At 33.7% G+C, this 22,965-nt stretch overlaps 1 protein-coding gene across 1 annotated transcript; it reads right to left on the minus strand.

Moving 5' to 3' along the window:
* Positions 1-263: 263 nt before the first annotated feature.
* LOC111418869 (prohormone processing protease amontillado) lies at positions 264-22,898 on the minus strand. The gene is made up of 11 exons (XM_023051571.2): positions 22,720-22,898; positions 11,273-11,377; positions 10,728-10,974; positions 7,145-7,182; positions 2,970-3,046; positions 2,643-2,907; positions 2,263-2,475; positions 2,100-2,200; positions 1,632-1,865; positions 1,296-1,578; positions 264-1,234 (listed from the first exon to the last, which is right to left on the minus strand). The coding sequence occupies exons 1-11, from the start codon at positions 22,885-22,887 to the stop codon at positions 1,073-1,075; spliced, it is 1,893 nt and encodes a 630-aa protein (XP_022907339.2). The 5' UTR covers positions 22,888-22,898; the 3' UTR covers positions 264-1,072.
* Between the last annotated feature and the right edge of the window lie 67 nt (positions 22,899-22,965).

Raw genomic sequence — 22,965 nt, forward strand, 5'->3', positions numbered from 1 at the left:
TCTCGTTGTATTCTTAAATGTTAATCACTGTCGCTGACGGAGAATATTTTTATATCTAAACAAAGGTACTGCTTTTATACGTTATTTAGAAACAAAAAAGATAATGTTGGTTACTGTTGTAATTGATACTTACTCTTTCTACTAAATAAAATCAATTGAATTTATAAGAGATAATATGATGGCACAATTTGGAACAAATTAACTTTATCACAATGTAGTTACTAAAAACATCTCTAGAAAATTAAATTAAATTTTCGTACAAGTTAGTATTTTAATTATTTTTATTGATTTTATTGACATCAAAAAATTAAATTTTACATTACTATATACCTATCAAATCTATCTGTGATATATCTATCTTGTATATATCATTAGCATTTTTGTACTGTGTTAGTCCAGTTTCAATAAAAATTCTAAATTTGTTTAAAAATTTGATCATTGTTAATTAACTTTTAGATATGATACCTCTTATTCTTTATCTTATACAATAAAAAAAGTTACTGGATGCTGCTAACATATAATTTTTGATTATATTTTTTTTAGTACTCTCTAATACACCTCTTTCTTATCACCTATTGGTTCCTTCAACAATCATTTTATTTCGTTATATACAAAAATTTGTACACTGTTTGAAGTATATTTTATTACAACAAATAAGAAAACAACACAATTTTAGGTAAAAAAATAAAAAACTTGTTTGTCTGCAATCACAAAACTTAAAAAGCAAGGATAAAATGGAACTAAAAAGTTAATCTTTATTAACATTTTTCATATTAACATCGTCTTGTACAAATTACTTCACGATTAATCTCCCACTGGAATGTTTCCATATTTTTCCTTAACGTCGTCATATAGTTTTATTTTTACGATAATATTTTAATATGTATGATAGAGAAAGAACGTTGTATATAAAATATATGACAGAAAACTAACAGTACTTATCCGTATTGTTTTAATTAAATATACATTTCCTTAAAGCTTGGTTCCATTAGTTGTGGAGAGACAGATAAAACCGAAATGTTACTTTTTTTCTTCATTTTTGTTAAGTTATGTTCAAATAGGATAAATACATTCACATATTCAATCTGCCCTCGTGAGCTTTCTTGACAATTGCTAATTTCGAGTGAGGATCTGATACAGGTAACTCTGTATAAGGTGGTTTTTTAGTTCCATGTAACATCAAAGACCATTCTTTAATAAATCCCGTTTGAGGTGATGTTGAATTAAAGCTTGCCTAAAAATCAATAAAATTTCCATTTAACGTAAAATAAATATTGAAATAACCTTTAATTAACCTCCAACGTCCATATTCCTTGTGGATATTCACCCCAAGTGTGAGTAGTCATAAATGGCCATTTTGTAAATCCATCTCTAGTGTCGTCGTCGTTATTTCTCTTACTTAAAATCATCGATCTCGTTCCCATTGGTGACGTCAAAAATAGTTCTAAATCACCCCGTCGACTTGCGTTAACGGTTAAAACGGCTTGAACATGTTCTAAATATCTCACTTCTGTGTTTTTATTCATACAAGCGTTTGTATCGATTTTAAGGACTAAAGCTTTATCTAAAGGAATTTCACTGCAAAGTTTGTTTTTACTTAAAAGTTACAGAAAATAAATTAAAGGTAATACTATAAATCATTAACACTTCCTGCTTCACAATGGAACCTTGGTGGTACAGTTTTCCATTGCTTCGACAAAGCTACCATTGCTCCAGCATCTAAAACTCCAAACCCGAATAAGTGGTTAAATTCTAATCCGACTCCGTTCATGGTCCAATGAAAACGCCCTTTTGCGTCAAATAAAGAGTTACGTTTCGATGTTAAAACGGTTAAATGTTGAATATCTCGCCACGTTAAGTTATTGCTGAAAGAATACATTATGTTTTTATTTTAGGTTTATGTGACCCGTCCTTTTAAGACCTGTATATTTTAAAAGCTATCAAAGCGGTATTTATTTTATATGGATACAAAAATATATATTCATGACTGTTTTACGACTCAAATCGACAGATCGTAAATATTGATATGAATAAGGGTTGAAGCGCGGAAAATTCTTTTATTACATCAAAAATAAAAGCTTTATTTTATTATAACTTACTTTGCTTCTAAAGCTAAAGCAAAAACTCCGGCAGCTTCAGGAGCAGCCGCAGATGTTCCCGAATGAGTTGTAGTACATTTTCCATATAAATCTGTAGTAGCCTATTAAAAAAATACAAATGAGAATTTAAAAAAAAACAACCTATAGGATTATATAAGATTACCACTCCAGTATTTGGATCTTTAGCTCCGTTACTAAACGTTGAAGCAAGAGTAGATGAACAACTTTCATCGTAATGTGCATTTTGGCCATCATTTATAGCACTATTAATACTTATGGTCCACATACTCGCCGCATAACCATCACAATTACAATCGTCATCTTCGCCACCATCCCCACTCGCCCAAACGTAAATATTTCCCAAGCCGTTTCGACCCTAACGAATATGAAAACAAAGAGAAACAAGGGTGAAGTTTAAGGTTATCCAGTTTAAAATAATGCCTTCCTTTCCATAAAATAAACGACTTCTCGTCTGATAAATTAAACGGTAGGTTTCCCTTAACCTCTAAAATTAATTCGTCCGGGACAAGAACAAATACGAACCTCGTTTACTCCTCTAACAATGGCTCGCATTGTAGCATTTCTCGGTCCATCTACGGTTTTTCCATCGTCTGTTGGTCCCCAAGAAGCACTATAAATATCGATTAGATTAGGTTCGTGTCCCATGGAATTCGCCTCGATTAAATCGGTCATATACGGTTGATCCAACATTCTGATTCCAGCGATTTTCGAATCGTACGCCACTCCAACACCGCAAATTCCATTATCTCTAGCTGCGGCTACTTCCCCAGCACATCTTGTACCATGACTGATTTCAAAATTATTTATAAAAAAATTTTATCGAAACTCTAAAAAAAAAACTGCGTTTACCTATTAAACCAATCATCTGTAAACCTGGGATACGGGAATGGGTCATTGCTGCTAAAATCGTAACTTGCTTTAGCGTTCTGTAAAAAAAAACGGAAGTTTTCAAAAATAGAACTAAAAATTTTATTTTTTGCAGGTTGTGTCACTGAATGAAATGGAACTGAGTTAGAAAGAACTTTAATTTTTTATTCATCTCGACAAATAGCGGCTAAAATGGTATGGGAAGTAGGATCAGCTTTGAACGAAATTGGATTTTCAGTTTTATGTCCAGTAAAGCTCAAAGCGCCGGTTAAACGATTTCAAATCGTACCGTAAAAGTTTGGATACATTCGTGATATTACTTCTTTTATGGAGGATGTTTTATAATTACTCGGTGTTAACTCAGGGATGCGTTCGCCAACACGGTGTAACGAAAAATTGATAATAAAGCAGTCAATAATTTTATATTCATATTCGTTACATTATACTCGAATAAGAAAAAGAAATCTTGAACATTAATTTCGCGATGTCAACGAATCTTTCAGAGACACTCAATGAAATCCAATATAGGAGATGATCAAAGCTGGTTATACAAGTTTCAAGGATTGAGAAAATCAGGATTTCAAAGATCATATTATACCGTTCAAAAGAAGACACAGGCTAAAAAACTATATACAAAGGGGCTACAAAGAGATTGTATGTACAGGGTGTCCCAATTTCGATGTCCGCATAGGCCATCTCCGAAACTAAAAGAGATTGATAAAAAGTAGCTTACATGTCATGATCTCGTTTTTCGAGAAAATGCTAATTCCGAAAACTCCGAACAGCTATCGTCTTTTGTTTTCGTCCTATCGGCAAAAACTGAAAATTTTGCAAAAACGACAATCGCGAATATCTCACTTATTATCAAAGATGGAGTATTATAAAGACAACATTATATGGGCAACTTTTTACGAATAATTCAGTGGCGTAGGTAGATTTTTTCTCCCATCTTTTATTTTCGAGATTTTAGACGTAACTTTATTTTTTTAAATGGAAGCCATAGTTGGCTATGACTTAAAATAATTTATTATTTTCTTCTGATAACAAATATATATAGTTTGTGGGGTATATTTCTTATAGTTATTGAATAATTAACAAAAATTCATTTTGTTCCATCTAAATCTAAGGCACGCAACTTTTGTAACAAAAGGATACGATTTCCCCACTTAATGTGGCTTCCTAGAAAACAAACCCAGAAAACTAGCCAATGAGAACAAGTGGAGGGGGGAAATCGTATCGTTTTGTTACAAAAGTTTCGTGTCCTAGTGATAACCATACAAACTATGATGGAATATAATGTATCAATTTTTTTTGTTCTTTCTAAAACTATTGTATGTATTTAAAACTTAATGTTGTTATGGTGATAAGCATACTATGAGGGAATGCATTGTTTCCAATTATTGGCAAAGTTTGTAGCAAGGACAGTAGAATCTAACAGGACTGCTACATCCAGTGTAGTCGACTACGGGTTGGTTGCCCGCACTCTACGTCACACTATTTGCCACGCCTGGTAGATAACTGTCTATGTTTTTAGAGGTTATATGATAGACATTAATACGTCTAAAAACATAAAACTTCAAAACTAATATGAATACGTCTAGGATATAACCTCTAAAAACACACAGCAAACGCATAGACCATAACAACAGCTGGGCGTGGAAAATGGTGTGACTTAGTTTGCGGGTAGGCTGTCACAACAATGGATGTAGCAGTCCTGTTAGATTCTATTGTCCTTGAGTTTGTAGTAGTATTTAAAAATTCACTAATAGCTCTGGCATTATGTGCTAGTGCTCCGTCATATTGAAAATATATCATTTGAGACATATGTAGTGGCAAATTGTCGACCAAAGGCTCAATGTGCTGCCTTAATATATTGAGGTATTTCCCTGAGTTTAAGTTTTTATGGTAGATACTATATGCCAAAATTCTATTATCTAAAAGGGCACACCATACATTGAACCCCAATCTTCTTTGAACACTCAGAGACTTCATCGGTCCAGATAACATTTTGAACAAACAGATTATTTAATTTTTTTAAATATCATCTATAAAATTCTAATCTTCGATTGACATCTTCGGCACGTAAATAATGAGTTAGTCCCGCTTTGTATGGTTTATACTTATTTTTCTTTCATATTTGGGAGCAGCGGCTTTTGGGTCAGACGTCTTGTTGCAATTTCTCTTGCAGGTCATTTTGGTATGTTATTGTATGTGGTTTGGGGAAGGACCAAATATCTATTAAATTTTCTGCTAACCGGCTGAAGGTTGTTACGTGCGGTTGTCTTCTTTCCGGATACCTTGTGAAATATAATTCCGCGAATAATGTCGCATTCTTATCTGATAACATATAGCATTCCATCATGTTACATTTTTCATAATTTTCGAAATTCATTGCAAAGTTTTATTCAGTTTTGTTATACTTTGACACTTAACATGCTGGTGCATCGTACCAGCACATAATGCCAGAGTTCTTATCGAATTTTTAAATACAAGCTTTGGCAATTATTTGATACATTATGTTCCATCATAGTATGTATTGTTATCACCATAGCAACAGTAACTTTTAAATACATACATTAATTTTAGATAGAACAAAATGAATTTTTATTAATTATTCAAGAACTATAAGAAATATACCCTACAAACTATATATATTTGTTATCAGAAGAAAATAACAAATTATTTTAGGCCATTGCCAACTATGGTTTCCATTTAAAAAAATAAAGTTACGTCTAAAATCTCGAAAATAAGAGATGGGAAAAAAATTCTACCTACGCCACTGAATTCTTCGTAAAAAGTTGCCCAGATAATGTTTTATTTATAATACTCCATCTTTGATAATAAGTGAGATATTCGCGATTGTCATTTTTGCAAAATTTTCAGTTTTTGCCGATATGGCGAAAACAAAAGACGATAGCTGTTCGGAGTTTTCGGCATTAGCATTTTCTCGAAAAACGAGATCATGACATGTAAGCTATTTTTTTGCTATCTCTTTTAGTTTCGGAGATAGCCTATGCGGACATCGAAATTGGGACACCCTGTACAGGATACCAACAAACCAAAAGATAAAATAAAGAATTGTTACAACCACCTCCAGGATGTAATAGAAAGTATCTCGAAACAACATCAATTCGTACTGATGGGGGATTTCAACGCCAAGATCAGAAATAATGCTATCGATAAAGTGTTAAACCCTATTAAGAGGAAAAAGAAGAAGAAAAAAGGTATATCAAAGGATTAATAAAAGTTGTAATGTTTGTCATATTGTAAATGTGCAAAAACATTATTACTTAGTTGTTAGTTTGAAGGAGTTCTGGCAAAAAGTCCAATTCAGTGATATTCCAAAAACTGATGATGCAAACTTAAAACAAAGCGTTCTCTGATAATACTCAAAATCTCAAAAATAAAATCTTTTGAAAACTCAAAGATACTAAAAAAAGAAAAAAAAACATTCAGGTAAATTCTATGCGAGATTATCAGCTTTATTCATTCCAATTTTCTCGGACGTAATCTCTCTAAAGTCAATTCGTATTTGAATAAAAATTTTCAGGGCATAAATCTAGTTTACGTCACGTCATATCAAGATGTATACACAAAGCCGGTAAAACTTGGATTATATGTCCGATTTCTTTTTCACCATATGCACACTTGACACGGCAAAAAATCACATTCAACATGAAACACGAAATTTAATTCTTCATAATAATATGGAAAATTTTAGTTGTTTATTTAAAAATTTGTTACTGTTAATAAAATTGGATTATTAATTATACAGTCGTCATAATTAAAATCGCGTATTTTCTTTTAGACATAAAGTTATTCAGTACACGTGTTGGAACGTGCTGGAAATTTGAACAATATTACGAATTCAAGCTGACCTAATAAAATTTCTACAGTTTTAAACAAAGGCGTTTGTGTCAATTTTTCACGGATCGCTTCCCGCACAGGTTTTATGTAATAAAACAGTTCTCCGATAATGCTACCCGAAGGTAAAATTTCTTGTGCCACGTGCGCAACTGTGAATCGATTTCTCAAACTTATCTTGAAGTCGTAAATTCTATAGATTTATTTTCTAAGAATATAAAATAATCTCTTTAAAATCATGAAAGAAAGCAATTTAAACAAAGATCTAGTTAAAAAACTTTTTTTTAACTTACGTAATTATATTTTAAATCTGGATGCATGTAGTCGACACCTGAAAAAAGAAAATTAAAAGTAAATGTTAACTTGGGGGTATAAAATCAATACGAAAATAAAGTTGTAGGTGATTGACCTGTCAATACACAATAAATTTACGTAACATTATATCGTTTCAAGCCATTTCAGTAGAATTTCATTTTAATTACTTCAACACCATCTCCCACATTTCTAGATAATTTTCACCTAATGCTTTGGCATGGTGTAGCATTATCTCTATTATAAACCCAACGGAGAACTCCGAAGGGAAATATTAAATTATATTCACGCCATCAGCCTTGGTTAGAGAAAGAGGTGATGAATATTGCATAAGAGCTTTTACATTATTCAATGTGGAACGTTCAATACCAAACCAAATTTTAATTTTAATCAGTAAGACCTTTCAAATCACCCCCAAAACTATTCAGATTTATTCGCAAATCGAAATTACCCAGTTAACACAACATAAACTTGATCCGGCAAACTTTGCATACAGTATAAAAGCTCAATATTGACCAGGTCAGGTCATATGAGAAATTTGGTAAATGTTTAACGTTATTATGAAACAACTTCACTGCGAACATGAATTTAAACAGTTTCAACACATCCCCAATCGTACGACTTCTTCCTAGAACTTCCGTAAACGGTTCAAACCTGGTTATCTCGACCAATTAACGATCGAAACGCTTTTCGAAAGACCCCTTCAACCTGGCTTATTGTCCCGAAGGCAGTCGCACTTGGATTTCATTGCAAAATCAATATCCAGAGGTTCACCTACTATCCCTTAAATTGCCAACCAAGTTTCTGGTAAAAATAGAATCCAATTTCTCGTCCCGTCTTGCTAATCCATTATAAAGGGTCCTGAATTATTAATCTTTAATACAGTCTTGACAGATATATAAGACGTAAACATTTCTTGATGAAATGTACTTCGTTTTTTTAATTATAGTTCGTATTTAATGATTAGCTAGTCAATTTCAAATGGAATAAGTAAAAAAAAATACTTAGATAATTTAAATTAGATACAACAAATAGATAAGTGGTATGACCTTGACAAAGATTTCCAATGATAATAAAGTTCGAAATTGAGCTTGCTTAACTCCAAGATTGGATTCGTTTCAAATCAAGCTGTGTTTACTTGAATTTGTTTGAATCGTGACAAACAGATTAAGTAATTCGAGTCGTTGGATACCCATAAAAAGATGTACCAATCGAAACGGTCATCATCCATCGATAAACCTTAATAGAGGAAGAAAGGAACAGTTCACCAAAGGAATCATTTCCGCAATTACTTGAAGATGGTTCCAAAGGAGGAAATCATCTGCGAAGTGCAAGAAACTAGTCGCAGAATGAGTGGAGTGTATATATGGCAAGAGTGCTTACCACCAAAAATCTAATCTGATTATTAATGAAACAAGGACATTGTAGACGATTAGAGAAAAAAACAGACATTCTACCTGAAGACAAATTGATATCATGGTACGATTCGGAACGCTCTTCCGATAGTCTATTTTAGATTATGTATATGGTAACCAATTTATCGATTGATTTATGTCCTTTTAATGTTTTTGATGTAAATATTGCTGATCACTTTGCTGGCTCGTTAGTGTTCAATTATACTGACAGTTTTGTTTCTCCAGTGGGTGTTGAATCACGAGGAATTGGCTGTTAGGAAACTGAGTAATTACAAAAATTCGTTATTAAATATGGAACTTAAACCGTGCTACTCTGCTATTTTCTGCAATATATTAGTGTGGGGTGCTGCGACTGAGTGGAATCGCGTGGTTGTGGCACAGAAACGCGTCATTAGATTATTGTTCGATTAAAATGGCAGGGAATCATGAAAGGAAGCTTTCAGGAGTCATTCGATACTCACTTTGCCATGCATCTATTTATTAAAGGCTTTAGTTTATAAAGACTAATATAAGCCGTTTTGTAATTTCTACTCACAAATATGATACCTGTGGAGGAGATAATCTGTTTCTCTCTCGACATATCACCTCCACATTTGAAAGAAGTCCCTTTTATGACATCCCAAGAATTTACAATAGATTACCACGGTCGATTAGATCTTAGGAGTGCCCCAAAAACTTTAAACAAGTTGTAAAACGGTACCTCTTAGACAGGAATTTTTAGATAGGTAGTGATTTTTATTAGTTATAACGTATTATATAATTCTCATCTACTTATGTAGCCCACGTGATTGAATAAATATTCAATTCTATCCTAAAGACAAAGTAATAAGCAGTTGTGGGAAGTATTGCGTTGGTCAAACTGGACATAAGAGAGATTTCCGACTGAATAAGATCCAGCAGTTACAGAGCATAGAGGTCACATAGAGGGACACACGATAAACTTCGATAAGTCCAAGGTCCTAGCCAGAGCCACAAATTACTATCAAAGGATTATAAGAGAATCCATAAAGATCCATAAGCATAGGAACAACATAAATAGATGGGAACTTAGTTGAATTAATAAAGATGTTGGTAACATGGTGCAAGAAATAGTAGAAGAAGTTACACACTCAAAAGAGTAATAAGTGGGGACCACTGTTTTATAGATACAATAACTTACCAAGTTAGTTTTTAATAGCTGATACTATCAGTCATTTTTTTGTTAGCTTGATAAGATGATGTAAGAATTTAGTCAATTTTTAGTACAAATCACTCAGTTGAAGCAGTTATTCAAATGGAATTAAACCTCAACATGTTGATTATGTTCTATATTACTTTACCAGTTTATTTCAGTGTATGTTTGATCCCATTTCGCCAATTTCAACCGCATTTCAACCGTGAATGAAGCTCTCGTCCAACATTCGAGTTATTAAGCATTCATACTCTTCGATGACTGTCAAAATTGTCGTGTAAATTCTGGATTAATTGTGGTTTGGAGGGAACATCCCAACAATAGAAGCGAATAATTACGAATCAATCTAATTAGTGAAGTAGTTAAATCGCTTTTTATTATAAAGCATTAAATTTTGTTGTAGATAAAATATTTGCATATTTAAAAATATGTTAATTAAACAACCGAGTATGAATTTAAAATTTGTTCATTTCCATATTTAAATTGTTATAAAACTCGAAGAGAGTTTTAAAACTATTTGAACAAGCTTCGATTATAATAAATTAACATTTCAAAATACGAATCATTTTAATTTTTTTTTAGTCGTTTAAATATTACGGTATACAGCAATAAAGTTCAAGCCATTTACTGATAACCTATCGGCTGTAGCAGTAATGAAGCAATTACCAGAAATCGATTGGTATGTGAACTGTTAAGTAATCGTGTATTACAAGCTAAATCGAAATCCTGAAATTTTATTTCATAAAACACAATTTACGTGCCAACCATGTTTTCAACATGAACTTACAATTTACCACCTACGCATAATACAAACACAATGTAACAAGAGTTAGACGCAATGTGGGCGTTAAATTCAACTTGAACGTCTCATTTAAAATATACACCGTGAAATATACAAGTTTTATATTAACAATATAAAATGGCTAATATGTAAAGAAAAAAGTTAAATTGTAACAAGTGATTAAAAAATGTTCTTACCATCATCCATAATAGCCGTTGTAATATTCTTTCCAGTCACTCCTTGTGCCCACGCCGCTTCGACATTTAAATCCAACTTAGCTTTCCCCCCATTTTGTCCTGTATTTTTCAAATACCACTGAAATCCAAAGTATGGATCTGACGGGTCTTGATGTGGTAAAATATCCTTCACCAGGTTCTCCACCTTCAAAGGCTTATAACCTCTTTTCACACGTAAGAAACCCGCCTGTTGGACAGCCACGTGAACCTTCGCACAGAAATGGATTCACTTGGAAATGGTATTTGCGGAAGATATGGAAATGACGTATATTTTTAGACCCCCGTTCGAATATGTTTTACATAATCATGTTTACACCCGCGCTGGATCCGTCAAAAAAATTTCAAATTGAAATTGAATTTATAGATTATACAAATTCAAATTGAACAAAGAAATTTTAATCGATAAAATTCTTAAAAAAGTAAGTTGACGTTAATCTGAGTTGTCTCAGATCTTTAAAGCAAACGATAATAGGAAAAAATCCGGTAGATAATCCTTCTTTACTTACCAATGGATCAACTTTAAGTTTTCTCATGTGAGGTATACTTCGTTTCGTTCTTGCAACGGGAATTGCGTGATTGACAAAGTGGTAATCTTTCTTAGATCCTAAAACCTGAAATAAAAAAGACTAAGTAGGAAACAAGCCTTAAATCACTGGTTTTCGAGCAGATAAATTACATTCTGGTTCGTTCGGGCCGAGTTAGCAAAAAAAAAAAGGAAGGGTGAGCCGATTTTCTCATTCTATTTTCAGTCGGACTTAAATCGTTGCTAATCCGACACGGAATTCGTGATGTTCGAAAATTGGGTGTCACAAAATCGATACCCTCTGCACGAGTTTCAGACGTGCTGCTGATCCAAATTTGTAAAGAAGTTTTTAATTAAACTCAAATGTGTCTTCAGAATCAATTTTAACCCCCTTTTAATTAGATTCTAACAACAACAAAATGAACGAAGAAAAATAAAATAATGAGTAAATAAAAACAAGTTCTAAATTTAAATAAAACTGTCCCAGCATTGAATCTTATGGGACTTTATCTCAAATGTCTACAAAGCACACACTTCAGTTGCGTCATAAATTAGTTTATGGTCCAATTCAGTTCTCCCCGCTCAATGGGGAATTATGGGACACGGGATGTGAAGCTGAAATGCGGATGAATTATGATCGCTGTATCACGAAACCATTTAAACATTACGTGAACGTAGAAGGGGCTATAATTAAATTCAATTCTTAGAGAAAAATACGAACGATAATGCAATTAATTCGGTTTGTTACGATAGCGGTAATAAAAGTTTCTTGTTTACCCTTTTCTCTGCGAATAAATATACCATTTCAGTAAGTGATTAAAGCTTGTTCTTGCGACAACCACCATTTGTCACTTGCATTTACGAGGAAATTTATTTTCCTTAAAGGGGTATTAAACTTTTTTTATTCTTTCATTGTTTTTGTAAATAAATCACAGTTGACTGATTCATTTTTTGGTAACAATTTTGTTCTGAAAATATCTTCTTATGTATAATACTACAGTAAGATGCAATATACTAAAATATATTTCCATAGAAACTAGGGCGTACCTACTTACTTACTTTAACGCTTTACGTTAACTAGACTAACGCTAGCCCTAGAAACATTCCGTTTAGCCATACCTCTCTTAAGACGGCTAAACCCGAATGATTCTAGTGCTAAGTCTTGTGTTAGTTCTAGTGATAGTGCTAGTGTAATACTGGAATTAACACTAGACCAAGAACTAGAAACATTCGGGTTTAACCGCACGTCTCTAAAGAGGGCTAAACGCGAGTGATTCTAGTTCTAAGTCTTGTGTTAGTTGTAGTGATAGAACTAGTGTAAAACTAGAGCTAACACTAGACCAAGATATAGAATCATTTGGGTTTAGCTGCACGTCTCTTAAGACGGCTGAACCTGAATGATTCTAGTTGTAGGTCTTGTGTTAGTTTTAGTGACAGTGTAAGTGTAAAACTAGAACTAACTCTATACCTAGAACTAGAATCATTCGGGTTTAGCAGTCTTTAGAGACGTGCGGCTAAACCCAAATGATTCTAGTTCTAGGTATAGTGTTAGTTCTACATAGTAACAGTGCTAGTGTAAAACTGGAACTAACACTAGACCTAGAACTAGAAACATTCAGGTTTAGCCGTCTTAAGAGACGTACGGCTCAACCCAAATGTTTCTAGTTCTAGGTCTATTGTTAGTTCTAGTGACAGTGCAAGTGTAAAACTAGAACTAACACTATAGCTAGAACTAGAATCATTCGGGTTTAGCCGTCTTTACAGACATGTGGCTAAACCCAAATAATTCTAGTTCTACGTATAGTGTTAGTTCTACATGGTAATAGTGCTAGTGTAAAACTAGAACTAACACTAGACCTAGAACTAAAATTATTCGGGTTTAGCAGTCTTAAGAGACGTACGGCTCAACCCAAATGTTTCTAGTTCCAGGTCTATTGTTAGTTCTAGTGACAGTGCAAGTGTAAAACTAGAACTAACACTATACCTAGAACTAGAATCATACGGGTTTAGCCGTCTTTACAGACATGCGGCTAAACCCAAATAATTCTAGTTCTACGTATAGTGTTAGTTCTACATGGTAATAGTGCTAGTGTAAAACTAGAACTAACACTAGACCTAGAACTAAAATTATTCGGGTTTAGCAGTCTTAAGAAACGTACGGCTCAACCCAAATGTTTCTAGTTCCAGGTCTATTGTTAGTTCTAGTGACAGTGCAAGTGTAAAACTAGAACTAACACTATACCTAGAACTAGAATCATTCGGGTTTATTGTATTGAGAGACGTGCGTCTAAACCCGAATATTTCTAGTTCTATATCTAGTGTGACTTTTAATTGTTATTCAGCGTTAGATTGTGGTATATAAACTGACCGGCAAAAAAAACCGGCCACTGTAAATTAGCCAAAACTTCAAAGCTGGCTTTCTCGCGAACCGCGCATTCGATTTTGATGATTGTTTTTTTGATCGAAAGGTTGATTCTTCGGTAATAATCCTGCGATAGAAATTTTCATTTAGATTTTAATTTGAGCATATACGGGTTGCAAGAATGAGAAAAACTTTTGTTTCTCGAAATTTGTAATACCCTGTGGGGTGCAACTGCTACAGCAGATAGTGTTAACTGGAATCACACGGTAGCCCAATCTTTTCTGAACATCTTGTTTTTTTATTCACTCTATTATCTCTATTACTAACGAAGATGCAGTGTTTTAAAGCGAACGCCTGTAAAAACAAGACAAACAAGCATCAACAAAGCTAAGGTGGCGCGCAAGGTAGCGTATGTCATTTGTTTCGAATAGTAAATTGACAGTTGTTAAAGATTTTTACAGTCTTTTAACATAATAGCAATCCCGTTGTCAGTAACTGATGTTGCGGCTATTGTTACTTTAATTGAGGATGGCAAAAGTCAGCAATACGTTGCCCATACGTTGGGTGTACCCTGAACAACAGTTCAGGATGCCTGGAACCAATATGTGGAAACAGGAAATTTCACTAGGCGGCAAGGTTTCGGTAGAAGACGAGTGACAACAGCAGTTAATGACCGATTTATTGTTCTAAACACTCTGAGGAATTTTAGAACGACAGCTGTAGAAACTCGGCATCGTCTTCAGATGGTGCGTGGGGTTGACGTAAGTGAAAGAACTATTCATCAAAGACTTGATAAAAGTGATCTGACTGCAAGAAGACCTGCCAAAAGACCTCGGCTGCTCCAGAGACATCGGCGAGCACGTCTTCAATTTGGGCGCGTACGTATGAATTAGGGAATGGAACAATGGGGTAAGGTGCTCTTCACTGACGAGTCCCGATTTTGTCTCCGGTCATCTGATGGTCGAGAGTGAGTGTGGAGACGTCGTAATGAAAGGTTTGCGACCTGCACCATTTCGGAAAGAGTACCTTTCCATGGAGGTTCTATTCCCATTTTATTGGTGACGGATTCATGCTAATGCATGACAATGCGCGACCGCACGTAGCACGTGTGGTTAACGAATATCCTGATGAAGTAGGGTATTGAACGGATAGAGTGGCTCGCGTGCAGCCCGGACCTTAACCCCATCGAATATCTTTGGGACCAACTTGAGAGACGCATTCGTCTTCGTCCTGTCCTACCGGACAACCTTCAAGAGTTACAAATTGCTTTTGAAGAAGAGTTTGCCGCAATTGCTTACTGACATCAACGACACGCACCATTTGAAGACGACACCGAGCTTCTACAGCTGTCGTTCTACGATTGCTTAGAACAATAAAACGGTCATCAGCTACTATTGTCACTCGTCTTGTTTTCACAGGCGATCGCTTTAAAATACTGCATCTTCGTTAGTAACAGAGATAATAGAGTGAATAAAAAAACAAAATGCTCAGAAAAGATTGGGCTACCATTTGATTCCAGTTAACACCCTCTGCTGTAGCAGCTGCACCCCATAGGGTGTTACAAATTTCGAGAAAAAAAGGTTTCCTCATTCTTGCACCCCGTATATGCTCAAATTAATATCCGAATAAAAATTTCTATCGCAGGATTATTACAGAAGAATCAACGTTTCGATCAAAAAAAGAATCATCAAAATCGAATGAGTGGTTCGCGAGTAAGCCAGCTTTGAAATTGTGGCTACATTTTGGTGGCCGGTTTTTTTTGCCGGTCAGTGTATTTATTCAACGAAACGTAGAACTAACACTAGACCAAGAACCAACAAAACTACCCAATTCCTGACAGTGCAAGTGCATAGTGGTTTCGTAACTATGGTTATTACATTCATATATTGCGAGTTATATGAAATTCTGGGTATAGAAGCAAGAGTTTTGATGTAATTTGTAATCTCCAAAAAAAAAACAAATTTATGAAAAATATATTGCAAACAAGACAAAGAAATAAAGATTTAATCAAAATTACTGCTGCATAACTCAGCCGGTTGGAGCTTTTTTCCTCAAGAGCTTCCACAAACATTTCATTTCATTTTGGGGTTATGCCACCGGTGTGTTTTTAAGCACGATCCACCAGGTCGAAATATGAGGATTAATTGGTAAAGAAAAAAAAACTTTGTCTACCGGGAGTTTTTTAAGCAAACATTTCTCTATGGAAAGTTTATTCTCATTTGGCACCTGTCCAAACACGGTTCATCGTTCCGACTTTAATTGGAAGCTACGTGCTTGTTTTAATTGCTTTGTACACAAATATGTTTTTACAAACTCCGGTTATTTTTGGACCTATTAATGTTTTATGTTTCATTTCAAATATTAATAACAATTTGAGAGGTGATTGTGAGGTTGAATTTCGTTCTAAGAAATCGAATGGAACAAAATAAGCGACATCAAAATTCCTTTCTAACCGGTGTAACACGAGTAACTCATCACGTATTAATCAATACTTTCCTTCTATATTTATCAACCTCGACTACTTCCATACATAACCTTTTATAATACAATGTGTCGCCGCCGTATTGGAAAATAAAAAAGCACCCTTTGACTATCAATAATTCAGGAAGGTAGAACGCAAACATTTCGCGTTTTCTCAAAATGACGGTGGCAAACTTCGAGGTGAAATTTGAACACTCCTTGGAGGAAAACTACGAAGTATTTTGAAATCCCGAGGACTTACGGGAATTCTCAAGTTCGAACACGTTTTACCTTGGGTTTGCAAACGCGCTCTGGTTTTATAGCAAATGAGACCTGTTATTTTTATGGTTGAATACATAAGTAGTTGCTGCAATTCTAGAAATAAAGAAAAATGTTGGATATAATATTTGAAATTGACGATTTTTTAATTTAAACCAGCGCCTCCACCAATTTGTAACAACTTTCCACCATATTTTTTGGACACAAGAAGTATTATCGGGGGGACAACATTTTGTGAAAAAGTCTAGAAAAAAACTCAAGACTTAAGGAGAGTAGTATTGGTCTGAAGACTATTCATAAATAAGAGCCACCCATGAGATGGAGCAATGATTTAAAATTAATACCTGGTTTTAATTGCATTCAACGAGCAATAAATAATCGTCATTAATGAAAGACAGACTTTGAAGAGACATATATGCAGCGATGGATTGAAGACACTGTCGATTTTGGGTATTTCAACTAGCTAGATATGTACCTTAAGAATCAACCATTTCTGTGAAACATGGACAATGACAGGGAATGCAAAAATAAACTACTGGTGGTAATCAAAGGAAAGAATACATGAAGGATTAAATACAACAACGAATTGTATCAACTCCTCGGAGAAGCCTCCTCGTACAGTTCATTAGACTTCGAAGGTTGCAATGAGCAGGACATGTTAGCAGAATGCAAGAAGGAAGACTACCAAAAAGAAATCTCAACAGTAGAAAAAATGGAAATATGAATAGATGTGGCAGGGCTCAATTTAAGCTATACTTAGGATTAAAATGTTATCAATCTGTTAATTACTGAAACTGTTGAACTGAATTGGATAGAGAAGAATAAAGATATTTTTTCATGAGTTTCAAGTTTTTAAATGAACATCCTGTATATAATTTAACATAAAATTCATTTTATCTTATTTAAAATCGAATGGCGTGATTGAAAATACAAACTTCGTGCAAATCGGGAAATGTAAAATTCATGCGAATGGCCACCAATTTATTAGCTTTTCGTAAGCAACGTTTTCAGAGCACTCCAGTAAAGCTTCGTGGGAAATAGCATTTATCAAATATCAGATAACGCAGTTACCTTCTAGAACTACAAGTACCTTTTCATAAACGAGAAACAAAATATACATGTCTATATTCTGAGAGAGAACGAAAGGAAGTTCAAAGATAAAATTTCCCGATTAGTTACGAATAAATTATGATTTCAATTGAATTGATTCGAAATTGCAGAGAATAAATGATAAAGAGAAACTGAATTAATAAACTGTGTACTTTAATATTAAAAATATATTGAGGATTACATTTATAATAAAAGTCGTGCTTTTTTTTCGCAAATATAGAAAGCTCAAAGTCGACAAAACGTGCCTGGACTTCATATGGCATAGGAAGCTGTTCAAGTTCCCCTACAACTCGATCATAACCCAACAAATCTCTGTGTGTCTTAAAAAATAACGATTCTTGTTTACTTCGTCCCGTTTGCGTAAATATAAATATTAGTGTTTTATAAATACAAATTCAGATTTATAAATATCATGCCACATCAAAAAAATAATTATATATTTTGTTATTTTCTTTTCCTCTTTTACTAGCGGTTTATTTATGTATTCCTTCATATACAAAAACGTGTTATTTTGATGTTGCAATATCATTTTCTAATTAAGTTATTTTGTCAGATTCATTACAACGTAATAATGATAACCCACGCTTTCCTTCAAGACTTGAATTATGGTTGAAATATCGATTTCATCAACCTACAGCGACAAATTATAAAATAAACATCGTGGGATGATAAAAATAAATCAATAATTAATGGATGTTTTTTGTATTATATTTGACACAATCTCTCAACTTGGTAATCAATACAGTATGAAACGTAAAGATATTATTACTAAGTGAAAAAATTTTATAAATTGAATGCAACAATTTTGCATTAATTGCCGCGCGTCTCTTAAGACGGCTAAACCCGAATGATTCTTGTAGTTGTGAATAGTTTTTGATCTAGCGTTGCATAACAATTAAAACTAGAACTAACACTAGACCTAGACTAGAAACATTCGTTTTACGTCTCTCAAGACGGCTAAACCCGAATGATTCTAGTTCTAGGTCTTGGGTTAGTTCTAGTGATAGTGCTAGTGTAAAACCAGAACTAGAAAGTATCGGTACTAGAATGTTTCTAGTTCTAGGTCTCAATATCTATCAAATAGATGTGGAAGATGATAAAATTGATGCTGAAGTTTTATCGTCACTTGCTGTTACAACGGATAACTTCCGATATGTAATGTCCAAGAGTAATCCTAGCGCTTTACGTGAAACTGTTGTTGAAAGAATTGCAAGAACTGGTTCAGTATCCAGTTGAACATCCAGATAATTTTTTGAAGGATCTCGCTGTGAATCTCCAGGATATGATAAAACCTTATTGTCTAACTATTGTCGGAACTTTATCTGCGTAAAAGGACCGGAATTACTTACCATGCGGTTTAGTGAATCAGAAGCTAATTTTAGAGACATTTTTGATACAGCATCACCATACGTTCTATACTTCGACAAAGCATTTAATTGTAAAATCGAGAGGAGGCAATGCTGAAGCGCTTTAATTAAAATGTCAAACACTTTTTCAAAAGACGCACGAAAATGTCTATTCTAAGTGTACAGAGTGGTTCAAATTCGATGTCCGAATAGGCTATCTCAGAAACTACGAGTGTTAGAAAAAAAGTTATAAAATTTCTAAACAGCGCCGAAATCTAGTGTCGTCGAAGAAATGAAATTTACAGTTTCCTGTAAATTACGGGGCGGTAAGTAAAATCTAAAAAGTTAACAATTAAATAAGAAGATAACTTATGGTATTTAAAAACAAATAATTATGTTTATTACGAAAATATTTAATGGATTGCATTGTTTTGGATTGGAAAAATATGTTTTTCAATTTTTAGTTAGTACCGTAATTTACAGGAAACTGTAAATTTAATTCCTTCGACGACAGTAAAAAGAAAGTTTATTTTTATTTTTATTCTAAAACAATAACAAATATACCTGTCGAAACCTATATTTTTGTAATCAGAATAAAATAACGAACTTAATAAGCGAGTAATCAGTGATTGTTTCCATTTAAAAAAACGAAAATTGTCGTAATATCTCCAAATCTAAAATCGAAAAAAAATTTTTGACAACGTCATCAAATTCTCTGTAAAAAAGTGTCCATATAATGTCTTATCGTTAGATAAACTCCACCTATAGTAATAAACAAGATAATTGCATTTGCTGGTTTTACGATATTTTCAATTTTGGCAAGACGATAGCGCTTTGAAGTTTTCGACATTGGAATTTAAAAAAAAAAAGAGATCGAGACATGTAAGCTACTTTTTTCTAACTCTTATAATTTCCGAGATAGCCAATTCGGACATCGAATTTGAACCACACTGTACTATTAGTTCTAGTGGTTGTGCTAGTGTTAGTTCTAGTTGTAGTTCAATAATAACTAAATAAAATAATAAGTTGTACGATTTCAAATGCAGCTATTCCAAAAATATATGCTGACTGAAAAAAGGTGAATGAATATTACTGCTCAACGCCCGCGAAAATACGATAAACTTTATCGAACGAGTTTTGAAAAAGATAATTAATTGTTGCGTAGTGTTATTACTTATTACCTCTATTTTATTTTTTGACGTGCAATAAAATTGTTTGTTGTAAAAAATTGGTGTTGTGTTTGTCGATATTTTAGTGGTATCAAACACTTTTTTATTGGTATTTCTCATTTATTCCTTTTTCATGTTTATATGGATGGATCAAAAATTGCGTAGTTTTTTGTACATTAATTAAAGTTTTCATTGATACACATGAGAAATAGAGAGTGAATTCTAAAATACCATCATTACCCACATCATAATCCTTAGTATTCCGCTTCTCTTTGTGATCTATTTCAACATTCCCAGAAACAGACTTATTTACATTCTCATCTTAAATTCTCTCAACACTACTTATCATTATGATTAATTTTTGACGCGCTTTTCAAGATGTAGATCTTATGTAAGAGAACTAAAAGCACTTCCTCGTAGATAATATCAGCTTTAAAAAAAACAGATAGACCTAAATATGAGTTCTTGAGTTTTTTATTTTATAAAGTAAGTTTTGCAACTTTTAGGCCGTCTGTACGTATTTCAAATTAACATATAAATTGTTTCTATCCCAACTTAATTTATTTTAGATTAATAAAACATTATGTAATGAATCTCTGTACGAGCACGTGCCTCATTAATGATTCCAAATTAAAGCTATTAATAACACAGGAGTAATTGCTCGATGTATATGCTCCTCTAATGTTATTAACACGCCCTTTACCATTTCGGGTATTTTGAACAATATTGGGAGAGCAAACAGAATATTGATTACCTGCACAAATTGCCGAGTTATCCGAAAAGTTGAATATTCTGCAAACGTGATAAACACAACCGCTACATTTTTGTCGTTTTATCTGATATTTGTTTATTTAAATAAAATATCGAGAGAATTCGTAAAACATTTGTACTCAACATTTTGTTATTTCCAATAAATTCTTTATGTTATAACTTCTGTAAACCGCAAAGTTGGGGTAATATCAAAACTTCTCAGGACCACCAACAGCTTTCGAAGTTACCTAGTTTAAAGACCGTATCCAGTGCTATCCTAACAACATTTCTCCTTAGTTTATACACGTGTCAGGTTTCATTACATCACCGGTATATGTACACGCAATTTGTTGCTTGTACATACACAGGGGTTGACGACGATCTAACACGTGAGTTATGTTCCAAATTAGATGCTAATTTCCTTTGACGTTCGTTAACGATTTGTATCTGATGAAGTAATCCCTTATATCTCATTCCTTTAGAAGTTAATTCAACAGCGATATATGACGAGCTACGAAGTAGCACACAAGTACAAAAAGTCTTCTTTAATTGCATTCGATCTTATATTATTAGGTTAAATTTTTTTATGTACCAAAACTGACAAAACGTATCGAATTTAATCAACTTGGTCCAAATGTATTTTATGTTCATCTTTATGGCCGTCTTTTCCTAAACGACGTGATACAGTTGGAAATAGACATTTTTGATGAAATTGCCGTTCCTATATTGTCATTCGTTGTCGCGTAACGACGAGTAACTTTTATCTGAACACTTGTTCGAACGTCACGGGAAAGTTATAATTATGCGTGAGGTTCTCGCTTTGTGTTTGTTCCGATGATGTCAGAGATAGCAAAAGATAACCACGAAAAATAATACAATCAAATCAAACAAAAAAAAATTGATACTTTTAGAATAAATACATATGAGGATAATATAACTATGTCCATTATAACTTAAGTAAACGTAAACTTAATTATGCACTAATTTCATTAAAGACCGGATAGGTTAATCTCAACAATGTAGCATAATTTTAAGTTAACTTAACTTGTATCAAAGGAGTTGTTAATTTATTTAAAAGAGTTATTAATCTATACGAAACGTAATTATAATTCTGAGCTGTAAAAGAACTTCTCTGTTGCTTTATTCATTTTTGTGCCCTTTTTATTCTTATCTTCGAGACATGGATTAGTAAATTGAAAAGATACTACATTAGCACCCGCCAGCGCTAAGGAATTTGTAACGGAGAACGCCATAAATTAAAATTCATGGCTCTTATCTCCGGATAACTCTAACTTTGATTAACGACCCCCTTTAAAATTTTCTGTATAAGAGAAATCAAGATAAAAGCAATATACAAGCTCATAGTTATATAATTGTGCTTCTCGTTGTGTAATGTTGACAAAAAGGTCTTTGATCTTATTTGTATCAAAGAGAAGTACCATAGAAATTCCGTCACCAACACAAAAGAGCATTATTGATGGAATATCACAGCATTGTGGAGGTATCACTTAAACCACAAATAAACTTAATGAATGGGAAATTATAAAATTAATTAAAAAATTTATAGTGTGGAATAAACGAATAAAAGCTCAACAAATAATGATACAAGAGTAAAATGAAATTAAGGTCCAACTCGACATAACATAAACCAAAATTACAGCTTCCACTTCAATTCGTTGAAATGGTCTGACCCTGGCTGTAAATCGTTCTAGATATTGTACCTCTTTTATAACCTGTGATAGCAAAATATAAAATAAACTAGATTAAATCCAACAGATTATGAGGTTTTATGTATGGTATTCAACTTTAAAAGTCGACCATAAAAAAATCGAGCCAACCATTTTTTGTAACTCTTTTTATTTTACATTATCGGATTAGCGCGCGAATACAATTGGACAGATGTTTTCGATTTAAAGCAACATTCCGATAAAACCTCAGTTAAAAATCGACTTACCGGTCCCATGTTGACGAAACCGTTTCGTTCGGCAACATCGCGCGCTTCCAGCTGGTCGACATCCCTTCGAAATCTCACCAAGAATGAGTTGCTGAAGACGTCGGCGGCTTGCGTGCAAAATGTTAGCGTGGAAGCGAGGGCTAGCAGCGACGCCAAACCCAGATGCATCGTGGATCGGAAATGAGCGCCGACTGAGCGCTGGTAAGCGCCGCGACGGCGAACGGCGACGACGCGCCATGACGTCAC

Source organism: Onthophagus taurus, chromosome 7 (assembly GCF_036711975.1).
Source record: "Onthophagus taurus isolate NC chromosome 7, IU_Otau_3.0, whole genome shotgun sequence".
NCBI classification, from domain to species: Eukaryota; Metazoa; Arthropoda; class Insecta; order Coleoptera; family Scarabaeidae; genus Onthophagus; species Onthophagus taurus.

Bases quoted from the DNA above. Each gene is read 5' to 3' on its own strand.
- LOC111418869 (XM_023051571.2), bottom strand. From the start codon at position 22,887: ATGCATCTGGGTTTGGCGTCGCTGCTAGCCCTCGCTTCCACGCTAACA. The intron at 10,975-11,272 runs GTAAGTAAAGAA...TTCTGTGCGAAG, and splicing joins AACTTAAAGTTGATCCATTG to GTTCACGTGGCTGTCCAACA. The intron at 1,235-1,295 runs GTTAATTAAAGG...ATTGATTTTTAG, and splicing joins AAGGAATATGGACGTTGGAG to GCAAGCTTTAATTCAACATC.